The sequence below is a fragment of the Cricetulus griseus genome, chromosome 6, assembly GCF_003668045.3.
Source record: "Cricetulus griseus strain 17A/GY chromosome 6, alternate assembly CriGri-PICRH-1.0, whole genome shotgun sequence".
NCBI classification, from domain to species: domain Eukaryota; kingdom Metazoa; phylum Chordata; class Mammalia; order Rodentia; family Cricetidae; genus Cricetulus; species Cricetulus griseus.
Genome location: NC_048599.1, coordinates 97,960,411 through 97,982,259, shown reverse-complemented (window position 1 = coordinate 97,982,259; position 21,849 = coordinate 97,960,411). Strand labels below are relative to the sequence as shown.

Genomic DNA, 21,849 nt, shown 5'->3' with positions numbered 1-21,849 from the left:
AGGTTTCCTGAGACAAGGTTTCTCTGTGTAACAATCCTGGCTGTCCTGGAACTCACTTTGTAGACCATGCTAGCCTTGAACACACAGAGATCCATCTGCCTCTGTCTCCCAAGTGTTGGAGTTAAAAGTGTGTACCATACCACCAAGCTGAAAATTATTTTAAAGATTTGATATTATAATAAACTTAAAACAAGCCCCTCAGAGATTTATTTATGAGTTATCTGCCAAGATTAAGTAAAATGGTAAGGTTTTTTTTAATTTGGAAAATCTAAATTATGAATCAAAAAAGAAAAATGTCACTTAAAAGTCTGAAGAAGAGTTTGATTCTTAGCTTACATAGATTTTCTCTCTACACAATTTCGTCATTTATTTTACCTTACTAACATAGAAACAGTACATGTGGATGCATGATTAACCTTCCACTCTACAAACTGTGATTCTATTCCAGTTCCCATATCCATCATCTTTCACACTGAGTTATTAGTTTTTAATTGGAAATAATTTCCTTAAAAAGAAAGAACTCTAAACCTTTCTGAGAACCACTGGCCAAGAAGTAGAGCACAGGTAAATGCCAGCCAACTTTATAGTATGGATAGCTAGCATGCTGTGGGACGAGATAGGGAGTCCAGGAATTTACTCTTCTGCATTCTCTTCTCTAGAGCAGGCTTGCATTGTTGTAGGAGATTCAGGTAGTCTTCTCTTGTCCCCCCCCCCACCTTCCTCCTTCCTATCTCCGTCTTCCTTCTCTCTTCCACCAACTCATCTTCAACTTTTACAAGTTCCCTCAGGGCCTGAGAACACAGTGGGATGACAAATGGCCAAAGCAAGGTTTCAAATAATGAATGCAGGAAACCGAAATAATGAGAGAACAAGAGAGAGTGGGGTAGGGAGGGGGGAGAGAGAGGGAAGGAGGGAGAGAGGGAGAGGAAGGAAAGGGAGAGGGAGAGACAGAATGATCAACAGTTTGCAAGGCTGTGAGCTATGCAGCTTCTACTGGAAGCATTGTTTTATAGAATGCATTCTATTACTCTTTCCCTGAGCAGCAATAACAGCCATCATGAAAACAGCTCACTCATTCTGCAGCGTAAAGGTGCGATGGATATTTTGCAACTTCTTACTTCAAAATTGGGCTGCTAAAGAGAAAAATAACTAGCAATTAACATCTAGTTTGTTCAATATTTCCAGCCATGTGGTATATCTGTTTCCTGCATTAAAACAGTGAGACCCCCCAAAAGCTCATAATTAACCAAGACTACTTCTTGTAAGACCCAGGCAGAATGAACTTAGGAGAGCACAGAAGACATAATATCTGTGTATTTCTACCTAATAAGCTAAAGAAAAAATGTTTTAAAAGAACAAAAATGAGTCATGGATATAGCTCAAGTAGCAGATGATAACTTAGCATGCACAAACCCCAGGTCCTATAGAACCCATGTGTGGTGATGCATACCTGCAACCTCAGTACTAGGGAGACAGACACAGAAAAGTCAGATCAAGGCCATCCTTAGCTACATTGGGAAGTGGGGGCCAACCTGAAATACTCTTTAAAACAAACAACAAAAGGTGTTTTGGTCACACTGTTAAATTTTCTTTTTAACCTGGGATAGTTTGCATTTCCTCGTCTCTGGGAGAAACATTTTAATGTGGAGAATAGCGTCTCCTACAAACAGACCAAAGATAGCTCTAAAAGGAAACATTTTATAAGTAATTTTTGCGGTTGTTTATTTGTTTTTTGTTTGTTTGCTTGTTTGTTTTTAAAGACAGAACCTCACTATATAACTGGCCTGGAATCTGCAGACCAGGCTGGCCTCAAATTCACAGCCTCCTGAGTGCTAGGAATAAAGGTGTGTACCAGTAAATCTTGCTTTGGAGTTATTTTAAAATCTGTGCACATCAAAACATAATCTCTTAGTTTTGAAGAACAACCAGTAACCACAATAGGAATATGATTTTAAAATTCTTTTGTACGCCTATCAATTTGATATTCTACATGGAATTTGGCCTTCTGTGACATGTCCTTGGCCAGCTGACATAATGGGTCTCTTATTGGTTAGACCAAGTACTTAAGATTATCATCTTGACCTCACACTGACCTTATTAGCACTGTTAAAAAAGTCATTTGCCATTGTTAACCAGGTTTTTCTTTCCACCATGAGTCTACCAAACTCGTCTTGAAGCCGATTTAGTTTCTGGTTAGAGAGTTGAAGATGTTCTTTTTCTGTGAAATCCTTAGACAGTAGAATCTTCAGGGCTTGGCTCTTCAGTTTCTCTATGGTGGAATTCCATTCCTACAAGAGAACATACTCTTTAGTGACTGCACGCAGACCCTGTCATGAATGCAATGTTTGTGCTTTCCTCCACAAATCCCAAAGTTCACATGGGATCCCTGACGGTTTTAGGAGGTGGAGCCTTGGGAAGTTAGGTCAGAGGGTGGAGCCTCTATGAATAGGATTTCCACTTCTGCCACATAAGAACACAAGGGGAAGTTAGTCTGCATCCCAGGAGACAGCCCTCACCACAACAGAACATGTGTCCCATCCTGACCTCCAGAATCATGAGAAATGCACTGCTATTGTTTATCAGCCTTTGTCTATGTTACCTCAAGTTACAGTAACTAGAACTAAGACACCTACAGGAGGCATGTATCAGAAATTTGTCATTATATTTTCCAATCCATAAAGTCTAATAAATCACATAGAAGCCAATGCTACATCGTAGGTTTGAGTACCAACATGTAGTCTTTAATAGAAATGGATACAGACAATAGACTCCCAAAGAAGAGAATGTGAGAGGGGAAAAAGGTAGAGGGACTGACGGATCACCCTAAATGCAGATCAAATCCATTCCTGTTACCTCTGCCCTTAAACAAACTCAACATCCCTAACTCATTTTGTTCTATTAAAAAAAAAGTATCTCTCCCACATTCAGTTTCCTTGTCAATAGAGCAAATATGTCCGACAAAGGAAGAGAAATCACATGTCTATGGCTATTGTTTTTGTTAGCCTACACAAAGAGATTGAGATTCATGGCTCAATAAAGTAAATACCGGACAGCATGAAGTATTTGCATCTTGGTCCTAGTTTAATCTATTAATGCTTCACACTTAATGATACACAAGCATGTCACAAAAAGAAGTAGCTTTCAGCTTTATGTGGCATGAGGATTAAAAGCAACAACCAATAGAGAAGAATATACGAGTTGGAATTAACCAGTATTTATGTTAACTTCTTAAGTTCAAGTTTCTTAAAATTGGAGTGATGCCAGATTCATCCTCATAAAACAATAGTTGCCTCTAAGATGGTTGTCATTGAGTAAGGCACAGGGTAGTGTGTAAAGCATAAGAAATTTAACATCACACTTCACACATCTCAGCCTGACTCTGTCCTGGCATGTCTACTATGCAAAATATCCTGCTATTAAACTGCATTGGTTATATTATGTTGTATAAAATAAGTCTAATTTTAGGGTCTTGTGCCTTGACAGTTTCCATTAATTTCATAAGACACACTGAATACCACATACTACAATTGGAGACTTATAAAGAATAAAATGTAGCTTCATTCTTTAGCAATAGTAAATTGCAATTTCATGCAAATATCCTATATTACATTTTGGAATTATATAATATACATATATATACATATATATATGACTATAATTTCAGGGATCATGTAAAGTTTGTTAAGTATACATATACAATATGATAGTACTTTCATTGACAATGACTGAGTCTTGAAAGTAGAAATGGCACATATTCTTTGGTAATGCCAATGGAACATGTCCCAGTATTTATCCACGTGAAAACTATTTTGATGGAAGAATATGAAAGTAAGGAAGGTAGGTTAAGGGGTTAGCACTGGGGGTGGAGGAAGAGTTGTAAGTGTGACTTGTAACTTTGGTCTTTGAAAATCCTGATATTCAGGTGTGTTTCTTTTTTCCTAATGATTTACAGATGCAGGAACATATGTTACACACGCTGGCATACATTAGGAGGATGGCCAAGGTTGGCACACGGGTCTCCGTACCATGCTACCTGTCTGGAAACAGAGACTACAGATTCCAAACTCTGCACACTTCTCACTGACTAGAACAGCTGTGCTCAGAGGCACAGGCTTTGTGCCACATGCCTTCTCAAGATCACCCACTTTTTAAAAGATCGTTGTGTCCCCACTTAAACAGGACTAATATATTTCATGGCATTCTTCTCTAAAGCATGGCAAACATCCCTCCTACTTCAAAACCAACAAAGAGCTTCTGGGAAAGAACAAATGTTCTTGAAGTGGCACAGTTCCCAGTGTGCACACCAGCCTTCACTGAGTATCAGTCCTACCTTCTCCCATCAGTTTTCTCATGCCCCCGTTACCTAACATTTCATCTTCATGTATTACAAGTATTTCTTTTTCCCAGTTCTGAGCTAAGGGTAATGGGATGTTCCCCACGTGTTACCGGGTGGTATGATACTCAGTGTTAAGGGGAACAGTGTTCTCAAATCTCTGTTATGCTGGTGTGTGCCAAGACCTTCTCAGAGGGTAATGTCATGCGAAATATTTTGGGCAAACTTCCTTGACAAGAAACACTTTGTTTGCTTGCTAAGTATCTCAGGAGTCTAGTTGTCCAGGTGGAACAGTCTTAGGAAATACATCTGTGGCTAAGAGGCCCTGAACTGCCTGCTGGCTCCCTGCTAACCCAATTCTTCCTGTTTGCCTTGTATGTATTTTTTTTCCCAACTTTTTTTTATTTGAATTAGAAACAGGATTGTTTTACATGACAATCCCAGTTCCCTTCTCCCACCCGTCCTCCTCTACACCCCCCCATATCTGTCACATATCTTTTCTGCTCCCCCTGGATGGTGAGGCCTTCCGTAGGGTGTCATCAGAGTCTTTCGTATCCTTTGGGATTGGGCCTAGGCCCACCCCCATGTGTCTTGGCTCAGGGAGTATTCCTCTATATGGAATGGGCTCCCAAAGTCCACACCTATGCTAGGGATAAATACTGGGCTTCTACAGGAAGTCCCATAGATTTCTGAGGTTTTCTCACAGAAACCCATGTTCTTGGGGTCTGGATCAGTCCCATGCTGGTATTCCAGCTATCAGACTGGGGAGCAAGAGTTCCCGGATGTTCAGGTCAGCTGTTTCTGTGTGTTTCACCAGCCTGGTCTGGACCTCTGTGCTCTTCACTGGTCCTTCTCTGCATCTGCCTTGTTTGTTTTTCCCTCTTTCCATTTTTTTTTTAATGTATGTGTGTGTGCTGTGCTTGTGCACGTGTATGCATCGGTACCCTTTGGCACATATGGATGGATACTCATGTGGACACACATCAGTGAGTGTATGTGGAAACCTGTGGTTGAGGTGAAGAATCATCCCCAATCTCTTCTACCTTATTCATCGAAGTAAGATCCCTCAATCAAACCCAGGGCTCACCGATATGGCTGTTGCTAACCAGTCTGCTCTCTGGGTCTATTGTCGGCACCTACTAAGGTTAGAATCACAGGCCATTTATGTGCAATTCCAGTGGCCCAAATTCCAGCCCTGACACTTGTATGAAGTGTACTTTAGCCACTGAGCTATCTCTTCAGCCTTCTTTCTTTATACATTTAACTACCCACGACCCATTCAAGACTTTGTGCCACTATTTCTATAAAATGTTAAGATCTATGGGACAATGAATCTCGGACTCATGTGAAGAAATACTTAATGCATGAAAATGCAGGAAAAAAAAACAGGTGATCTTTTCTTAAAGGTTAGCATTGACTAGAACCTTCTGTATTTATTAGTGAGGAAGGATCCTTAATAAATGCAAAACTTAGGGATTTCTTATCATGCTATGTATAAAGGAAATGTAGACAAAATCAGAACTTGGAGAAATGGATCATAGCCATTAAGTGTTCTGCTTGATGACTTGAAGCTTTGGGATGCTGTACTAACTGCAACAAAGGGATAGCCACTGCTTCTCCTTTCTGTATGGTAGCACTGTGCTAAGTGCCTTTTGTGTATCATCTCACCCCCCCTCTCTAAGGCCCAAGCTGTTATTCACATTTTAACCACAGGGTCACAAGGCCTCAGATGTCTCAGCACCAGCAAGAAAAGGAGTCAACATCTAAACTCAGGTTCTTTCCACTGCCCCAACCTCTGCTCTCCGTGGCAGATGACACAGCAGTTTTTCAACTCGCAGGGGGATTTACCACATGAGCTGAGAAAGAGAGCTGCTGTGCTTAAACCTCCATAGGACCCTGATAAGGCCTCTGTGATGATAAAAGCCTTACACCACCCTAGGATTTTCTGACTGCAAATCAGAAGCCTCATGATGGCAAAAACAAATGCTGTATCTACCTCTATTATAGACATAGTAGATAAACAGAAATAATGAAAAAATTTACTGCCTAAACTCAAGACTTAATTTTATTTTACTGATTGAATAAAACAATAAAGCTCTTCTTTATAAATAAGAAGAGGAAGGCCTGTTCATTAAAAATATTCATAAATCTGCCTTTAGGGTAAAATTTGAAAACCACATGAGCGAGAACATTCTGGCACAGAGCCAAATGTGTGGAAACCCCCCCACTGTCACTTACTATTTTGAATCCTGCTAGAAGGAGTGGGCCTCCACCTTCTGAAGAAACCACAAAGAAGGGGGTTCAGCCTCTTACCTCTTTTCATTCTTAATTACATTCTCTCACAAACTCTGTGGGCATTAAACGAAGCTGGGTGCATGCACCGTTTCTATTCAATCTTCTCAGAAAATTGGCTGTTTTCTTTGGGCAATCTGCAGGCAGTTTCTGATGCATTTCTATACCATTACGATGATGTATTTCCCCAGGCATTTTTCTGAGGGGACCCTTTTGGTTTTTTTGAGAAAACTTTCTGGAGTCCTCTGAATCCATCACACTTTTTAAAAAATATAGTTGTCAACCTTGTGAAGGCTGGGACAGCCCAATGGAGAGAATCTTAGTTCTTTTTCTCTAAGTCATTCTCACTGTCTCTTAAGCATTAAACTTCTTATAGGGTTCCAGTCACTTCGAAGTAAAACATTTCCAGCATGTGTCCCCACCAGCAGAAGCTAAGGCCTGCCATTTCCCTGGCTTTCCAATTAGACAGAGGCGCATACATATCCCTGGCCCAAAAAAATCGAGTGGCAGTGTGTACTCGTGGGCTCAGAGTGTCTCTCTGGATCACTGCATTATTTTCATTTTTTCACTCACAGTAGTAACCCTTTTAAACTGTACCACTCAGTATTCCATTTGCTATAGAAACTGAGCTTCTCTAAGTTCCCTTGATGCTAAGAGTACTTTAAAAAGGATTAGTGTGGCTAGACAAGAAAGGGAAAAGATTTTTCTTTCTTTTATTTTTGTTACAGTCTTAGGCTAGATCTTCAAAATGAAGTTATGGATTGCCATTAAGTGGGTTCAAAAGGTAAAATATGTTCACTAGTCCAATTTGAAAAGCAAAAGAAATAACAACTGTGGTGTGCTTAATAAGCTTTTCTTTGCATAAAACTTTCCCACAGAGGAGAGGATGTAATAATTCTATACCTTATGATACATTGTCATTCTATGCTTGATTTCACAATGTAATTTTGAAGGGAGGAGTGATGGACAAAATGCAATAGGGAATGCATGTGTAAGAGACTGAGGAAGTCTTACTGCAGCTATCACTGCCAAAACCAGATGGGGCAGAAGCCAGAAGCGCACATTAGTTCATGTATTGTTCCCAAAGCATGGCTGACTCCAAGGCCATTTCACTCCATGCAAATCATTTCTTTTTCAGTCTTAAATCTATGATTCCATTTGGTTCAGCACCAGGAGGATCTACTCATTGACAGAAAATCAGATTTTTACATGATTGCATTAGCAGATGGTACAAACAAACCTGGCAATTTTAATCAGAGAACATTTGAAAGTCGACTTTAGCAGACATGTTTTTGAAAGAAATGTTTACGCTTTGGAAGAATGGCAGCGAGCAGGCAGAAAGCACAAATTCTGATTCTGTCAAGTTGGACAGTGAACTATTCTCCAGGTTATCTTCATTATGCTTGCTTCCAGGCATTTCCAGGCTGACCTGTACAATTGTAGGGTCATCCTGGAGAAAAAGGGTTCCCTCATGGTCCAAGTGTGCAGAGTACACTGCCCACGGGCCTTGTGAACTATGCCCTCCTGTGGTGCATTGCTACAGAGGCACCGACTGTATACAGAAAAAACTGTGTCTCATCTATGAATGAAAGAAATGTGCGATTTAGCCTTCCAGTCGTGAATTCTGGAAGTGAGCAGGAGGTGGGCTGGAAGAAGTCTTTATATTCCTAACTTGCTACGTAGCTCCAGGCTAAACGTTCACATCTGAGTTCTACTTCCCCAGCAAATCAATGTTGGCAGCACCACTTGGTGGTGCTCCTGTTTCTGTAGCAACTTGTGTCAATTCAATGATTCATCTGCTGTGCTTCACATTCCAGTATTTGAAGGGCTCCCCAGATTTGGTTCATTAGCCTAATTATTCAAAAATAATCCTGCTGGGATTGGGACTGATAAATGGCAGATATCTTCAAATTGATTTCTGAATATGGGTTAGGCTGTTTTTCTCTCATTGCACAAAAAACCAAAACAAGCAGCACCCCCCAACCCTGGCTTGAAAGTTTGTGCTTTCTTTTATTCTCTCCAGTGTTTGGCCACTGAGTGGAGCCCATTGTTCAGCAGTGCAGGGCAGTGCTTGTGGCGGGCACTGAAGCAAACGACTGTGCGGCACAATAAAGTTTTAAAGCAAACTATAGAAGCAATGAGGCACATGAGAAACAAGTCTCCACAACAGTGATTAGACTACAAGTCAATCTTCTTGCTCTTCCTTAGTTTTAGGTAAAGTTTTAATTATGTGAGAAATTACATGGGGTATTTTCCCAAGATTTATGTTTTCTGAGAACCACTGTTCTTTCTTCTTACATTTTTACTGTATTCTTTAGATTTCTTGCCCCCTCAAACATTTTTCCAGTTGATTATTACTTTATTTAGACTGGTGTTTCTTTTTTAAATCAAAGTTAATAAATGCATGACTGGCCAAGACATTTTTATACAACAAAGTTTACCTACAACTAGATGGGCCTATAGGCTAGTGAAGTATTTGTATTAGTGGCCTGCAATGGCTTAGTGTTTGTTAAAGGATATACTGGGTGCGTACTGATGGTCCAAACATATGTAAATCAATTATACGGGAAATTATGAGGTTTCAACCACATAGAAATTCCCCTACATGGAATATATCAAATTAATAAAAGGAAGATTTCTGTTTGTGTTTTACCCATAATGACCAGCAGATTAAAGTAGAACAATGGTTGAAATTCATTACTATCTCCTAGGAAAGCTTTAAAAACACATTTTTAGGTTTAGATTTGCTTCATATCCACTGAATCATAGTTTTTATTGGCAGGATGGGAAATTTTTATTTTTTAAAAAGCTGAATATTTTATTTGAAGTCAGGGAGATACAACAACACTTCTAAACCATGATATGTTAGGATTACCAATGTAGAATACTCACAAGGTACTAATAAACAGGTAACAAAAGAGCTAGAACACATTGTAATCATTCCAACAAATGGAGGTTGGATTGTATAATCACGGTAGTTTTAGCATTAAAATTCAATAAACTGGACTCTTAAAAATTATACTACTGCCTTGATGACTTGTAAACCTAAAATTTAAGTTTTGTTTTATAAAATCCAGTAAGATTTGAAACGGTCTGTGGAAGACACAATGCCAAGTAAAATCCTTGTCTTCATATTTGCTAAGTGACTCGTATGGCAAGCCATTATGATTTTGAAATATCTCTGATGCAATGTTGGCCATCATCCTGATTCATAAAGAACTCACTCACTATGTTCTAGTTCACTCTTTCTTCATGTCATTGTCTCAGACAAAGAAGTCATGGATTTAAAGGGGAAATGAAAAAATAAACAAACAAACAAAAAAAAAACACAATCTTTTTAGGTTTTTCTTTCCTAAACTTTTCCAAATACCTTATAGTTATTTTAAGCTTTTCCTGTAAAACTTATAACTATATATAGAATATTTATACATCTTCATTATAGGAACAAATCCTTGCCTCTAATGGTATGGAAGACATCATCTTTCTTCAAACAAAATGTATCCAAGACTAGAATTTCTTTCGTGCATCTCCCTTTCTGTAGGATCTGATGCAGCTTGTTACTAAGAAGAACTACAGCACTCTTACTCTGTGCTCAACAATCTGTGACGGGCAGCAAATGATGCTGGGGTGGTCATTTTATAACTCTTATACTGAATGGGGAATATTCTAGAAAGCATTCTTCAGAATTTCTTAAGGGTAGCTGACTAATAACAAAGGAATCATTGTGAGCTCAAGTGAGAACCAAGCAAATGCTTAATGGAGAGTGCCTGGCCCTTCTGGTCTAGAGAATCTGGGACCCTCTCACAGGTCTTTAAGCACGCTCAGTTGTTCTAGCCTCTAGCCACAGAGCTTGGAGGTGTGATGGGGTAGAGGGGTGGTGCTTGTGGAAGAAACAGCCTTGACCAGTGCAATAAGTCAAGGCAAGATGGGGTGCAGAGTATCGGGGGTGGTCTTGATCATAAGAGAAATGCAGCTGACCAGAGCAAGACTGTCACAGGCATGTCCTATGAGCAGAGATGTCTAAGACAAGGCTTAAAGTCAAGATGGGAGTGGTCAAGGCAAATGAAGAATACAAGTGGTAGGAAGTGACTAAGAAATAAGGGAGGGGTTAAAAATGAAGACTAGGGACTAGAGAGATGGCTCAATAGTTAAGGCACTGGCTGCTCTTCCAGGGGGCACCTCATAGCTGTCTGTGACGCCAGGGCATACAACACCTTCTTCTGGCCTCCATGGCCTCCAGGCACACATGTGGTACACAGACACACATACAGGCAAAACAACCATGCACAAAATAATAATAAAATGAATATAGGATGAAACAGGGAATTGACAGATGCTAACTAAAGGAATTTGGAAGGCTGGTATAAATAAAAACACATTTTAATGTATCCAATTACAACTGTTGTGTCAATTGTTTCAGAACCTTCCAGAATGAGGAAGCAGCATAGAGACAGGGTGATTGAAGTGATATGGAACAGCTCCCGTGGCCCAGGCTTAGTGGTAAGAAAGGAAGAAAGAAACAAAGAAAGGAAGGAAGGAAGGAAGGAAGGAAGGAAGGAAGGAAGGAAGGTAGGAAGGAAGGAAGGAAGAAGGAAGGGAATGGAGTTTGTGAGCCAGCAGCTCAGAGTGAGGCCATGAGACAAGAACATGGAATCGGAGAACACAGTAGATCAAGGAAACTTAGGGTTAGGAACTGAGTAATCACTAACTGAATGTTGCAGTAGCACAGAAAGGTGGGAGTGGTCTGGGACTCCATTCCACTGTTACCATATGATTATGCATCAGGATTTCCATGTAAGGATTGACCAATAATAAAGAATCAGGAGGAAGATGGGAAAACCAGAACTCAAAACAAAAACAATCAAATCATCAAGGCACTTGAACTAAAAGAGCTGAGGGTTCCATAACAGTGACAGCAGATGGTTCAACCCAGCAATTACTGATCACAATATTCTGTTTTTGTGGAACTTAGCTCCTTCTGAAACAGACATATTGTTTTGAAATGCAAATTTCCCTTGGATATGGCTTGCTGAGTTTGAAACTAGTCCTAAGTAGGAGGCAAGAATTGGGTGACCAATTAAAGAAAAACCCATTGTTGTATGGATTTTTCCAAGGCTCACTGGCAAACTCAATACTATTTATACAGATTTGTGACTGTTAGTGATGGGATTGTTTCTAATTTATGTTCTGTGAAAAATGACATCTGCTTATAATTGGGGAGTTCATTTAAAAATCAGGCAAGCAAAACAAATTATTCACTAAAATGAAGACAGAGGAATTGAGATGTACGGATGCAGGTATCCTAATGTTGGGAGATTGCAGCTAACTTTTGCCTGGAAACATTTCAGGTTTGATTTCCAATCTAGACAAACCAGTGAAAAGAAAGCAGATTCAACTCCATTTGGCAGATTTTCCTTTACAGTCATCACTTATAATGGGGACAGATTTAAGGAAGACTATGTTTTACTGTAACTTTTTAAATTTTGTAATATCTTCAGTGAAGGAAGTCAGGGAATAATGAAAGAGTCTATAGTGCAATAGTGAGTTTCTCTTTGTAAATTAAATACACACAGAAATGAGGAGAAAACATTCCAACGCTTGTGAAATACTAAGAAAATATTTGGATAACCTGAAAACTGGTTATTTGAACTCTGGTCATTGCCCAATACCTCCTGAAGCATCAAAGAAATATACAAATAGTTCCTTCATACTGAATATTTCATTTCAGTGATAGTTATGGAGGATAATCATATACTTTCATTCACAAACTATATTCTGGTCATGCCTCTCCCTTCCTCCAACTTCTCCCAATTCATCCCCATTCCTCATCCATACATTTTTAAAGGAACAATCAGAAATCTCACATGTATATCTTTTGATCTTCAATCCCCTGCTTAATGGGTCCATGATGGGGGAGGGAACAAGCAGCCAAAGGAAATCAAGTTCTAAACATGGGCAATCATGTCCACACCCTCAGAGACTAGAGATTTATTTAGATTATATAGTCATGGCTGGGGAAATGGCTTGGTAGTTAAAAGCATTTGTTGCTCTTGCAGAGGACCTGAGTTTAGTTCCCACCACCCACACAGTGACTTATAACCATCTGTAACTCCAGTTCTGGGGGGGGGGGTCTGATGCCCTCTTCTGACATTTGCAGGCATCAGCCACACACAAGGCGCACATATATACATTCAGGTAAACACTCGTACATATATTTATCAATTATGATGGATGGATAGAAAGAAAGAAAGAAAGAAAGAAAGAAAGAAAGAAAGAAAGAAAGAAAGAAAGGAAGGAAGGAAGGAAGGAAGGAAGGAAGGAGGAAAGGAAGAAAGAAAGAAAGAAAGAAAGAAAGAAAGAAAGAAAGAAAGAAAGAAAGAAAGAAAGAAAGAACTAGGTTCTAACCATGCCTACAATTTATACTGTCTTTGGGGCTCTACAACTTAGATTGTCTTTGATTCCACTGTTTGCTTGCTTGATTGATTGGTTGTGTTTTGTTTTTCTTTGAATCTTTGGACTCCAAAATATGGTTCTAAGTCCAACATAAGCAGTATTACATAGGAGTTTGCTACACATGAAGACACTGCTGGGACAACATCCTAAGGGGCTGATGTATCAGATCCTGTTGTAGTTTGAGAATCTCTGATCTACAGTACTCTGAACTCTCTCTCTCTCTCTCTCTCTCTCTCTCTCTCCGTCCCTCCCTCCCTCCCTCTCTCTCCCTCCTCCCCTCTCCTCCCTCCCTTCCCCTCTCTCTTCCTCTCTCCATGTCTTTCTCTCTAAGTCAGACAGATGACTTAATTAAGGTTTCTATCATTGTGAAAAGACACTATGACCACAGCAACTCTTGTAAAGAAAACATTTAATTGGGGTGGCTGGCTTATAGTTTAAAGAGGTTCAGTTCATTATCATCACCATGGGGTAGAATGGTGGTATGCAGACTGATGTGGTGCTGGAGTAGTAGCTGAGAGTCCTACATCTTGCAGGCAATAGGAAGTCAACTGAGACACTGGGTAGTATCCTGAGCATAGGAAACTTCAAAGCCCATCTTCACAGTAACACACTTCCTCCAGTAAGACCATACCTACTCCAACAAAGCCATACCTCCTAATAGTGTCACTCCCTATGAGATTTCAGGGGCCAATGATATTCAAACTACCACAAAAGATGAGTAAGAAACAAATAACAAAGACTATAAGGAGATTTGTGCATGATATGATCTTACATGTAGAAAATCCACTTTGAGTGGAATACTCAAAGTCTCTCGGAACTAATACACCACCACCTAAATCCATGCTGTTTCTAACAATGACCAATCTGAATAGGTAATTAGAAGACAATTTCACTTATTGTAGTATAAGAAAGAATAAAATAGGAATAAATTTACTGAAAAAGGTACAAGACCGGTACACTGAAATTATTAATCACTGTTGAAAAAGGGGGAGAAGTCCAGTCAGTAAGGGCCTAAATAAATGAAAAGATATTCTACGAGTGTGAACCAGAAATTTAATATTGTTATGACAGCAATACTAGATGGAGAGATGATTCAGTGGTTAAGAGCACAGGCTGCTCTTCCAGAGGACTTGGGTTTCATTCCTATCACCCACACAATAGCAAACAACCATCTGTAACTCTAGTTCCAAGGGATCCTACACCCTCTTTTGGCTCTTTGGACATTGCATGTATGTGGTACATATACAGACATTTAGGCAAACACCCATACACATAAAACTTTTAAAAGAAAAAATATAGGACGGTAATAGTCTCCCAGATACCTAGAGATACAAAGCAATTCTTCATCTTCAGGACCCTATCTTAAAAAAAATAGAAGGCTGATCTTAATGTTTACATGAAATTGTAGGGCAGTCTAAATTCCCAAAATGACCAGAGGTGGTGGTAGATTGAAATAGGAAGAAAGTAAGAAACCTTACACTTCCAAATTTCAAAAGTTTTCTTTCAAATTAAAATAGTGTGGCACACTAGCATAATAGACAAACAGATAAATGGAATAGGCATTAGAATCCAGAATTAAGCCCAAACATCTGTGGTCAATGATAGAGGTACCAAGGTCATTTAATCAGGAAACTGTTTTGTTCAATTCCTGAACTGCAGGGATTCTGGAAAACCATGTAAGAAACTAAGAAGTTAATCCCGTGACTCACACCATACACAAAAATCTATGCCAAATAGAATAAAGACCTAAATATAAAAGCTAAAGCTACAACATTCTTCAAAGTGAACACAGGAATACACCTTTGTGACCTTGAATTTAGCAGACATGCCACTAAAAAAACATAAGCAAGAGCATTTAAAATAAGCTAGACTTAATCAAAATTGTAAGTTTTGTCCATGGAAGGATGCTATGGATAAAGGAGTTGTATGAACATTTCTTCAAAGAAATGTACACAATGGATAATTACCACATGAAAAGACTACAAAGTCATTAGTTACTAGAGAAATGCAAGAATTTCCAAACAACTATCATTCCACACATGCTCAGGAGGGTACAAAATGAAATAAGGTGGAAAATGGCAAGTGTTGGCGTGGAACTGGACACTTTGAGTATAAAATAGTATAGATGGAAGACACTGAAATGATTCCCCCAGAGATGTGTGTGTATCCTGGATACCTCTGTGTGTGTGTGTGTGTGTGTGTGTGTGTGTACTGACAATAGATGCTCACACAGAATCATATACATGAATGTTTGCTGTAGCAGACAAATGGTAGAAGTAACCCAGATGTATGGATAAAATAGTGTAGTATATCCACACAATAAAGTATTTCTCATCCATAAAAAGAATGAAGTACCATGGTAAGAAGAGACCTGGGAGAAGCCAAACGTAATAGGTTGGTTTGTGCAAATTTGTTTATGTAATACATACAAAACAAGCAAATCCGCAGAGACAGAAAGCAAATCAGTGATGGGCTGGGGATGACAGAGGGGCCATACTGACTACTAAAGGAGCCAGGTGTGTCTTTGGAGGCTATGGAAATTTTCTGTGATACACAACATTGCAAACTTACTAAATGTCATTAAAGATAAATTTTATAATCTTTTATTTATTTTACTGTTGTTAAGGACCTATATGACAAATGTTTTGCTAAACACAGTTGTATATGACAAGTAGGCTGCAATTACTGTCCCCTTTTTACAAAAAAAGAGGGTGAAATTCTGGTCCATTTTTTTTTTTTTAATTTCTGAGATGGCACCAGAAATAAAGCAGATGTGTTCAATTTTATCTTTGTGTCTTACACTTATTTCTAATAGGAAGGAATATAAGTACCCACATACTATGTGTGGTATTAATTTTCTATGATTAGTGTTATGTATTTTTTAACAGAATAAAACTGTATTGTTCAATTAGAAAGACAGAATAAGAAACATATTTTTAAGGAGTCACTTATAGTGGCTGCATAGGTGGTAATAACGAATGCAAATTATTCAAATAAACTGCAGGAAATTCTACTTTACTTCCTTTTTGCAACTAGAAAGCTCAACATTGACTTTTTCCTTTGAATAAAGTTTCTGTGGGACCACAGCACTGGTGCTTTTCACAAGATATTCTAATAATGTTATTTATGGGAACCCGGGGCCAAGATCACAAACCCAGTTTATGAAGTCAGCCGCAAGTGGAAAATATTTTCAATGGCTTGGAAAATCAGATTATATGATGACTCATGGAAGATGGTTTGGGTCTTGAAGCTGGAGGATGTGAATACTACTGTATCAAAACATGGGAGGTGACGTGTCTATACACCACCCCCAGTTTGCTTCTCAGAACCGTAAAGACCACTGTTAATGAAGGGCTTTATAACCATTATACTTTCATCTGTAAAATCCAGAGACAGCATGGCCATGCATAACTAAAACTAAGTTCCTTGTAAATTTTAGCATGGACAGTTTTCACATGGGAATTGTAAAACACAGGCTCTGGCTCTAGGTTTGATGGGAAAGCTGAGAGGGACACTTGCAAAGCATGGCTGTAAGTCTCTCTAGAAGATTCCGGTTAATAACTACCATCCCTAAATAGACCATGACCCACCTCTAAAGTCACCAAAGTCACCAAACATTTTCTTCAGCCTTATTTCTGATCTGCTCTCATGTAGCCTGTTTGCAATGCAATCTCAACTGCAGAGAAGGCTCTCTTGTTTGAAGGGCATCTCATTGCTCATTGGCTCTCAACTCCAATGCTTATCAGGACAGGGTATGAAGTGGGAACAGGTGGGAGGAGGCATATTAATTGCTAAAGGGGAATAGTGTATTTTGTGGGAAGTTCTTATAGTACACATGCCTTTTCTAGAATAAAACAAACAAACAAACAAAAAACAAATCTCTAGCCTTTTTCTGTCTGTGTGGAATGGTGAGACAGGTGACACCAGATCTTTGAGGGTAAGTGCTCTTAACCACTGAACCATCTCTTCAGCCCCCTTGTTTTTATTGTTTTTAAGCTTGATGTACACAAATAACTACATGGATTCTCTGGGAATGAGATCCAGATGTCAACAATTTTTCTATACTTCTCAGGACTCGGTGAGTAGCCAGAAGTGAGAAGCACTGGCCCCAATACACCCCACAGCACCAACTTCAGCTGACCATATTAAACAGAGGGTTGAAATTATGGGAGTCCAGGTCAGTTCTGGAAGGCAGTTCTTCTATGAACATAGTAACCGATCTGACTCTAAAGTTGCAATTAAGCCTTGGGGTATCAAGTTGACTTTTGATGCCATCCAAGGATGGTTTAAAATAATCCATGTTTGGATTCCCTCATCAGTTATATATGTGAAAGGAAAATAATTTTTATATTAAGTAAGGATGGTCTAGCTAAAACAATGATGCACATTCCAAGGTTCTATTTAAACATCCCCAACTATTTCAACAGACTCTGAAACTTAACTGATAGCAGTATAAGTTACTCCATTTCTTGATTTGAATGTATTCCAGCAAGAAACAATGGAATCATTTCCACAGTTTACTTAGAAAAGGCTGGCAAGACTGACAGTCTATGCTATCCAGCTCTCTGCTGGTTGGTGTTACTATGGGAAGCACAAACACCTGCCTTCCCTGTGAACCTTATTACTTCTATGAGTTTCAGTAATGACTCCCACTGATGCTTTATTTCTGATCAATTCTCTTTGAAAGTAGCATCCCCATTCCTCTCTTCGTGGCTGCACACAAACATGAGTCCAGAATGCAGTGTGCTGCATCCTATTTGGGATACGTAAAAAATTGAATCCTTTCTCAGAGAAATAAGATTATTGAAAATCCACAGATGAAACTGTCTTCCTTAGGGTTTTTATTACTGTGAAGAGACATCATGACCATGGCAACTGTTATAAAGGAAAGCATTTGACTGGGGCTGGCTTTCAGTTCAGAGGTTTAGTACATTATGGTCATGGCAGGAAATAAGACAGCATGCAGGCAGACATGTTGCTAGAGGAGGAGCTGAGGGTTCTTACATCTTGATCCCACAGGCAACAGGCATTGGTCTGAGACACTGGTCATATCTTGAGCACAGGGTACCTCAAAGCCTGCTCCAACAATAGTACACTTCAACAAGGCCACACATACTCCAATAAAGCTGCACCTCCTAATAGTGACATTTCTATAGGCTTATGAGGACCAATTACACTCAAACTACCATAAAAAACTATCTGTAAGTTTTCCTGATGGACAGAAAAGTAAACATTTTGGGACTACTACTTATAGGTAAGTGCTTGCACAAATATTGTCTCCACACACAGGGGTGGGACTAGGCCCTATCCCAAAGTATTCAATAGACTCTGATGACCACGTATGGAAGGCCTCAGCCTCCAGGGGGAGCAGAAAGGGTATGTGATTGGTAGGGTTTTAGTTGGGGGGGTGGTAGAGGAGGAGAGGAGGGAGAGGGAACTGGGATTGACATGTAAAACAATCTTGTTTTTAATTCAAAATTTAAAAATCTGCAAAATAAATAAATAAACAAACAAATATTGTCTGCAGGAATTCCTAAGTATCCTCTTTACAAATGCCTCTGAAAATGAGGTACAGAAAAGTAAAGTGTATCCAATGTTCTGAATGATGACACATCAGGAACTTAAAAAGGTGGTTTTTGTCATATTTTGGCTTTGGTGTTTCATGTAGATAGATACAACCTCTCATAGCATGATAGTCATCTTCCATTTCCCTTCACTCAGAACATAGTTCACTCAGGAGTATGGGGGAGAAAGAATTAGAAAAGAACTATAGACATTATGCTTCAATGGTCCTCTTTTCTATACTCCATGTGTCTTTAAAAACTGAAGGTGATCAATGTGACTGAGGAAAATCTCTAAATGCCAAAAGCTACAGTGTCCCCAAGCACATCTAACACCATGCATGGGCCTGCTCTGGTCAGCTAACTGGCTGACCTCTCTGGCCCTGTGTTTAGAACGGTCCATTCCAGTCTAGATGCACTGGCATCATCAAGCTGAAGTTTCCAATAACTTGTATGGAAAGTCTTCTTAGTTTCATTTTGCTCTGGGTATCATACATCGGAGAACTTGTTCTTTCTGTATGGCTAGTGATATGGGTAAGGCATTAGGGGGCATGTAAAAGCTAGTGAGAGTTGCAGTCCCTTCAACTGGGAGCCCTAGGAAGGTTGAGTCTACTGGAACTCAGTCCTCCAGCCATGTCATAACCATTGCCACGTAAAACAAGAGTGGCTGTGATTACATGAAAGAGGTCCTGATGAGATAAGGCCTTACAGGAGACAGAGAAGATCATGAGACCCTCTCCTGAGAGTCTAGACACTCAGTTCTGTAACCTACCCCAGCTGAATATGACTCTTCCCCAGTTGGGTATTGGGCTGGGCATGTAAGAGTGAATAGGAAGTAGAAGGTTGACTAGGATTGGGACTTCAGGGAGGAAGCTTTCCTGAGTCATCACCCATCCTGGTGTGTACTTTTCAGTGACAAAATTGCCCGAGAGTCACCCATGCACCTGTAGATAACCCTCACCTATGATTCTGTAAGTAATCCTCATAAGCTCATTGGTCACCAATGTGGACTGGGATGGAATGACATTATGTCTCCCCCAGGAAAAGTAACACAGTAGTGTCAGGGGTATATGGCTGTCCGAAATAGAAGAACGTGGATTTCGAAACAGTGAATATCCTGGGGAGAACTTTATGAGTTGGATATACTGAAAAGATCTATGCAGGCTGCTGGGGTGGGCAGGAGTCTTCAACAGTCTTACCAAGTTGCATGGGTGCAACCACTTTCTGATTGGACTTAAGGCCAACTCTATAAGAGGAAGCATATGCCTGGTATTGCAAATTTGGCCAAGGGCCCAGGGATTGAGGAACTTACAACCACCAAGTAAACTTACTACTAATTTTTTATAAAGTGATAGAGTAACAAACTGCCCTCTAAATTTGTATCTGCCTACATGCAGATTAGTACAGTTCTCAGACCTATTCAGAAAGTGTCTTTGAGCAATGGATGGTGGTTAATTAGAAACTCACAGCTGGTCAAAGTGCAAAACTTGAAGCTGCCCTGGGGACTTCAGCTTGGCTTGGTCTTGTTGATCCTCTCCACTCAAATTTGCTTCTGTCCATCCTCTGTTCACCCCTCTTCACCTGCCATCCAGATATCCATCCACTCCTTCATGTGAACCCACTCCTGACCTTTTTGCTCTGAAGTTGGACCCAACTCTATAGCTTCTTTCTCAATCCTGTGGCCTTGCAGTGGCTTGACTCACAGCCAGCATAGTTTCTCCAGTTCTGTTGGATTCATGATTTTATCTGTACAGAGATTCTTGAAGTCCTGTCAGTTTCTTAGTTTTGGCTTCTCAGGCCTCCTTGAATCTCTTTGAAACTCCTGTTTTAACCCTTTGAAGTCATTCCATAACAAATATATATATTATATATTCCCCCACACACATACACACACACCCATATATGAAGATATATATATATATATATATATATATTATGTGATATGTAGTATGATGTGATTTGAGAATTAATGTTAGTAATAAAATTAGAATATTCACCTCAATCAAAGTAAAGTGGGACTGTCTGGCCAATTGCTGCCTTTGAAATTGCTGCAGTTTGCCAATTTATTCTTATTCAATAAATTCTGACATTATGGAATGACACAAACATGTTCCTTGTTTCTGACATAGCACACTCATAACACTTCCTATACACCCAGAGTTTAAAATGTGAACTGTAAACATCAGACACAATATTCTCCAAGAACCAAGATCATGTATGAAGAAAGACTGAAGTCCAAACCATCCTCGGGCTGTAAGGAAACAGAATCACTTCACATGTACAGTCACTGTAATCCAGGCACGTGTAACTTATGTGTTAATGTTTTTTGTTCCTGTGGTTAAAGGTAGCTGTCCTAAGCAATTTGAATCATTCCTGGTGCTTAAAGAATGAGGATATTGAATAAAAATTTTCACTGATAAAGTCTAAGTTTGATAAACATAGAATAAATTAATGTATAACTTCAATGAAAAGCCTTAACATGGAACTGAAGCTGAAATTTTTAAAAACTGTGCAGTTATTATGGGGTCAGTTGTCTTTTGTAACTGCATGTTTTAACAATCAGTTAAACATGACACTAGACCCTTGAAGTCCTACAATATACTGCAGCATTCAAACACAAGCAAGAAGGTAAAATGAAATCCAGAGTGTCATGGCCCTTACACTATTTAAGCTTAAATAAATACAATCTATCCCCCAAGCCCTCTATGAACTCTCAAATGAGTATTTGATTTGTCTTCCTTGCTATCAAACACCAACTAGCAAATGCTTTACAACTTTCATGACTTCACTTAACCTGTAACTACTCACCACCCAAGATGTTCCAGGTACCGTGGCAGTGATTCCCTGTACTCAGTCTCCATGAGAAAATTTAGTTCCCCGTGGATCACTACAGGTGACTGTCTGGCTGGGAGCCAGGATTTCTCTCAAAGCAGGGGAAGATGAAGCAAGTGAGGAAGTGGGAGGATGATAATGAGAACAGTGATGAAGCCAAGTCCAGAAATCAGCAAGGTGGTGATGCTGTACACAGATGACACCAAAGCAAAACCCATAAAACCAGCAAAGAACCATTGGCAGAGGCAGGCAGATCTCTGTGAGTTTGAGGCCAGTCTGGTCTACAGAACGAGTGCCAGGATAGTCTCCAAAGCTACACAGAGAAACCCTGTCTTAAAAAGAAAATAAATAATAATAATGATAAATTCATGATCTGAG

At 39.5% G+C, this 21,849-nt stretch overlaps 1 protein-coding gene across 1 annotated transcript in view; it reads right to left on the bottom strand.

Moving 5' to 3' along the window:
• The window catches only part of Ccdc141 (coiled-coil domain containing 141), a 156,936-nt gene that overhangs the window by 72,088 nt on the left and 62,999 nt on the right, over nucleotides 1–21,849 (bottom strand). Inside the window, exon 7 of the mRNA XM_027420097.2 lies at nucleotides 2,094–2,288. Within this exon, the coding sequence (XP_027275898.1) occupies nucleotides 2,094–2,288 (195 nt within the window). The remainder of the gene's footprint in view (nucleotides 1–2,093; nucleotides 2,289–21,849) is intronic.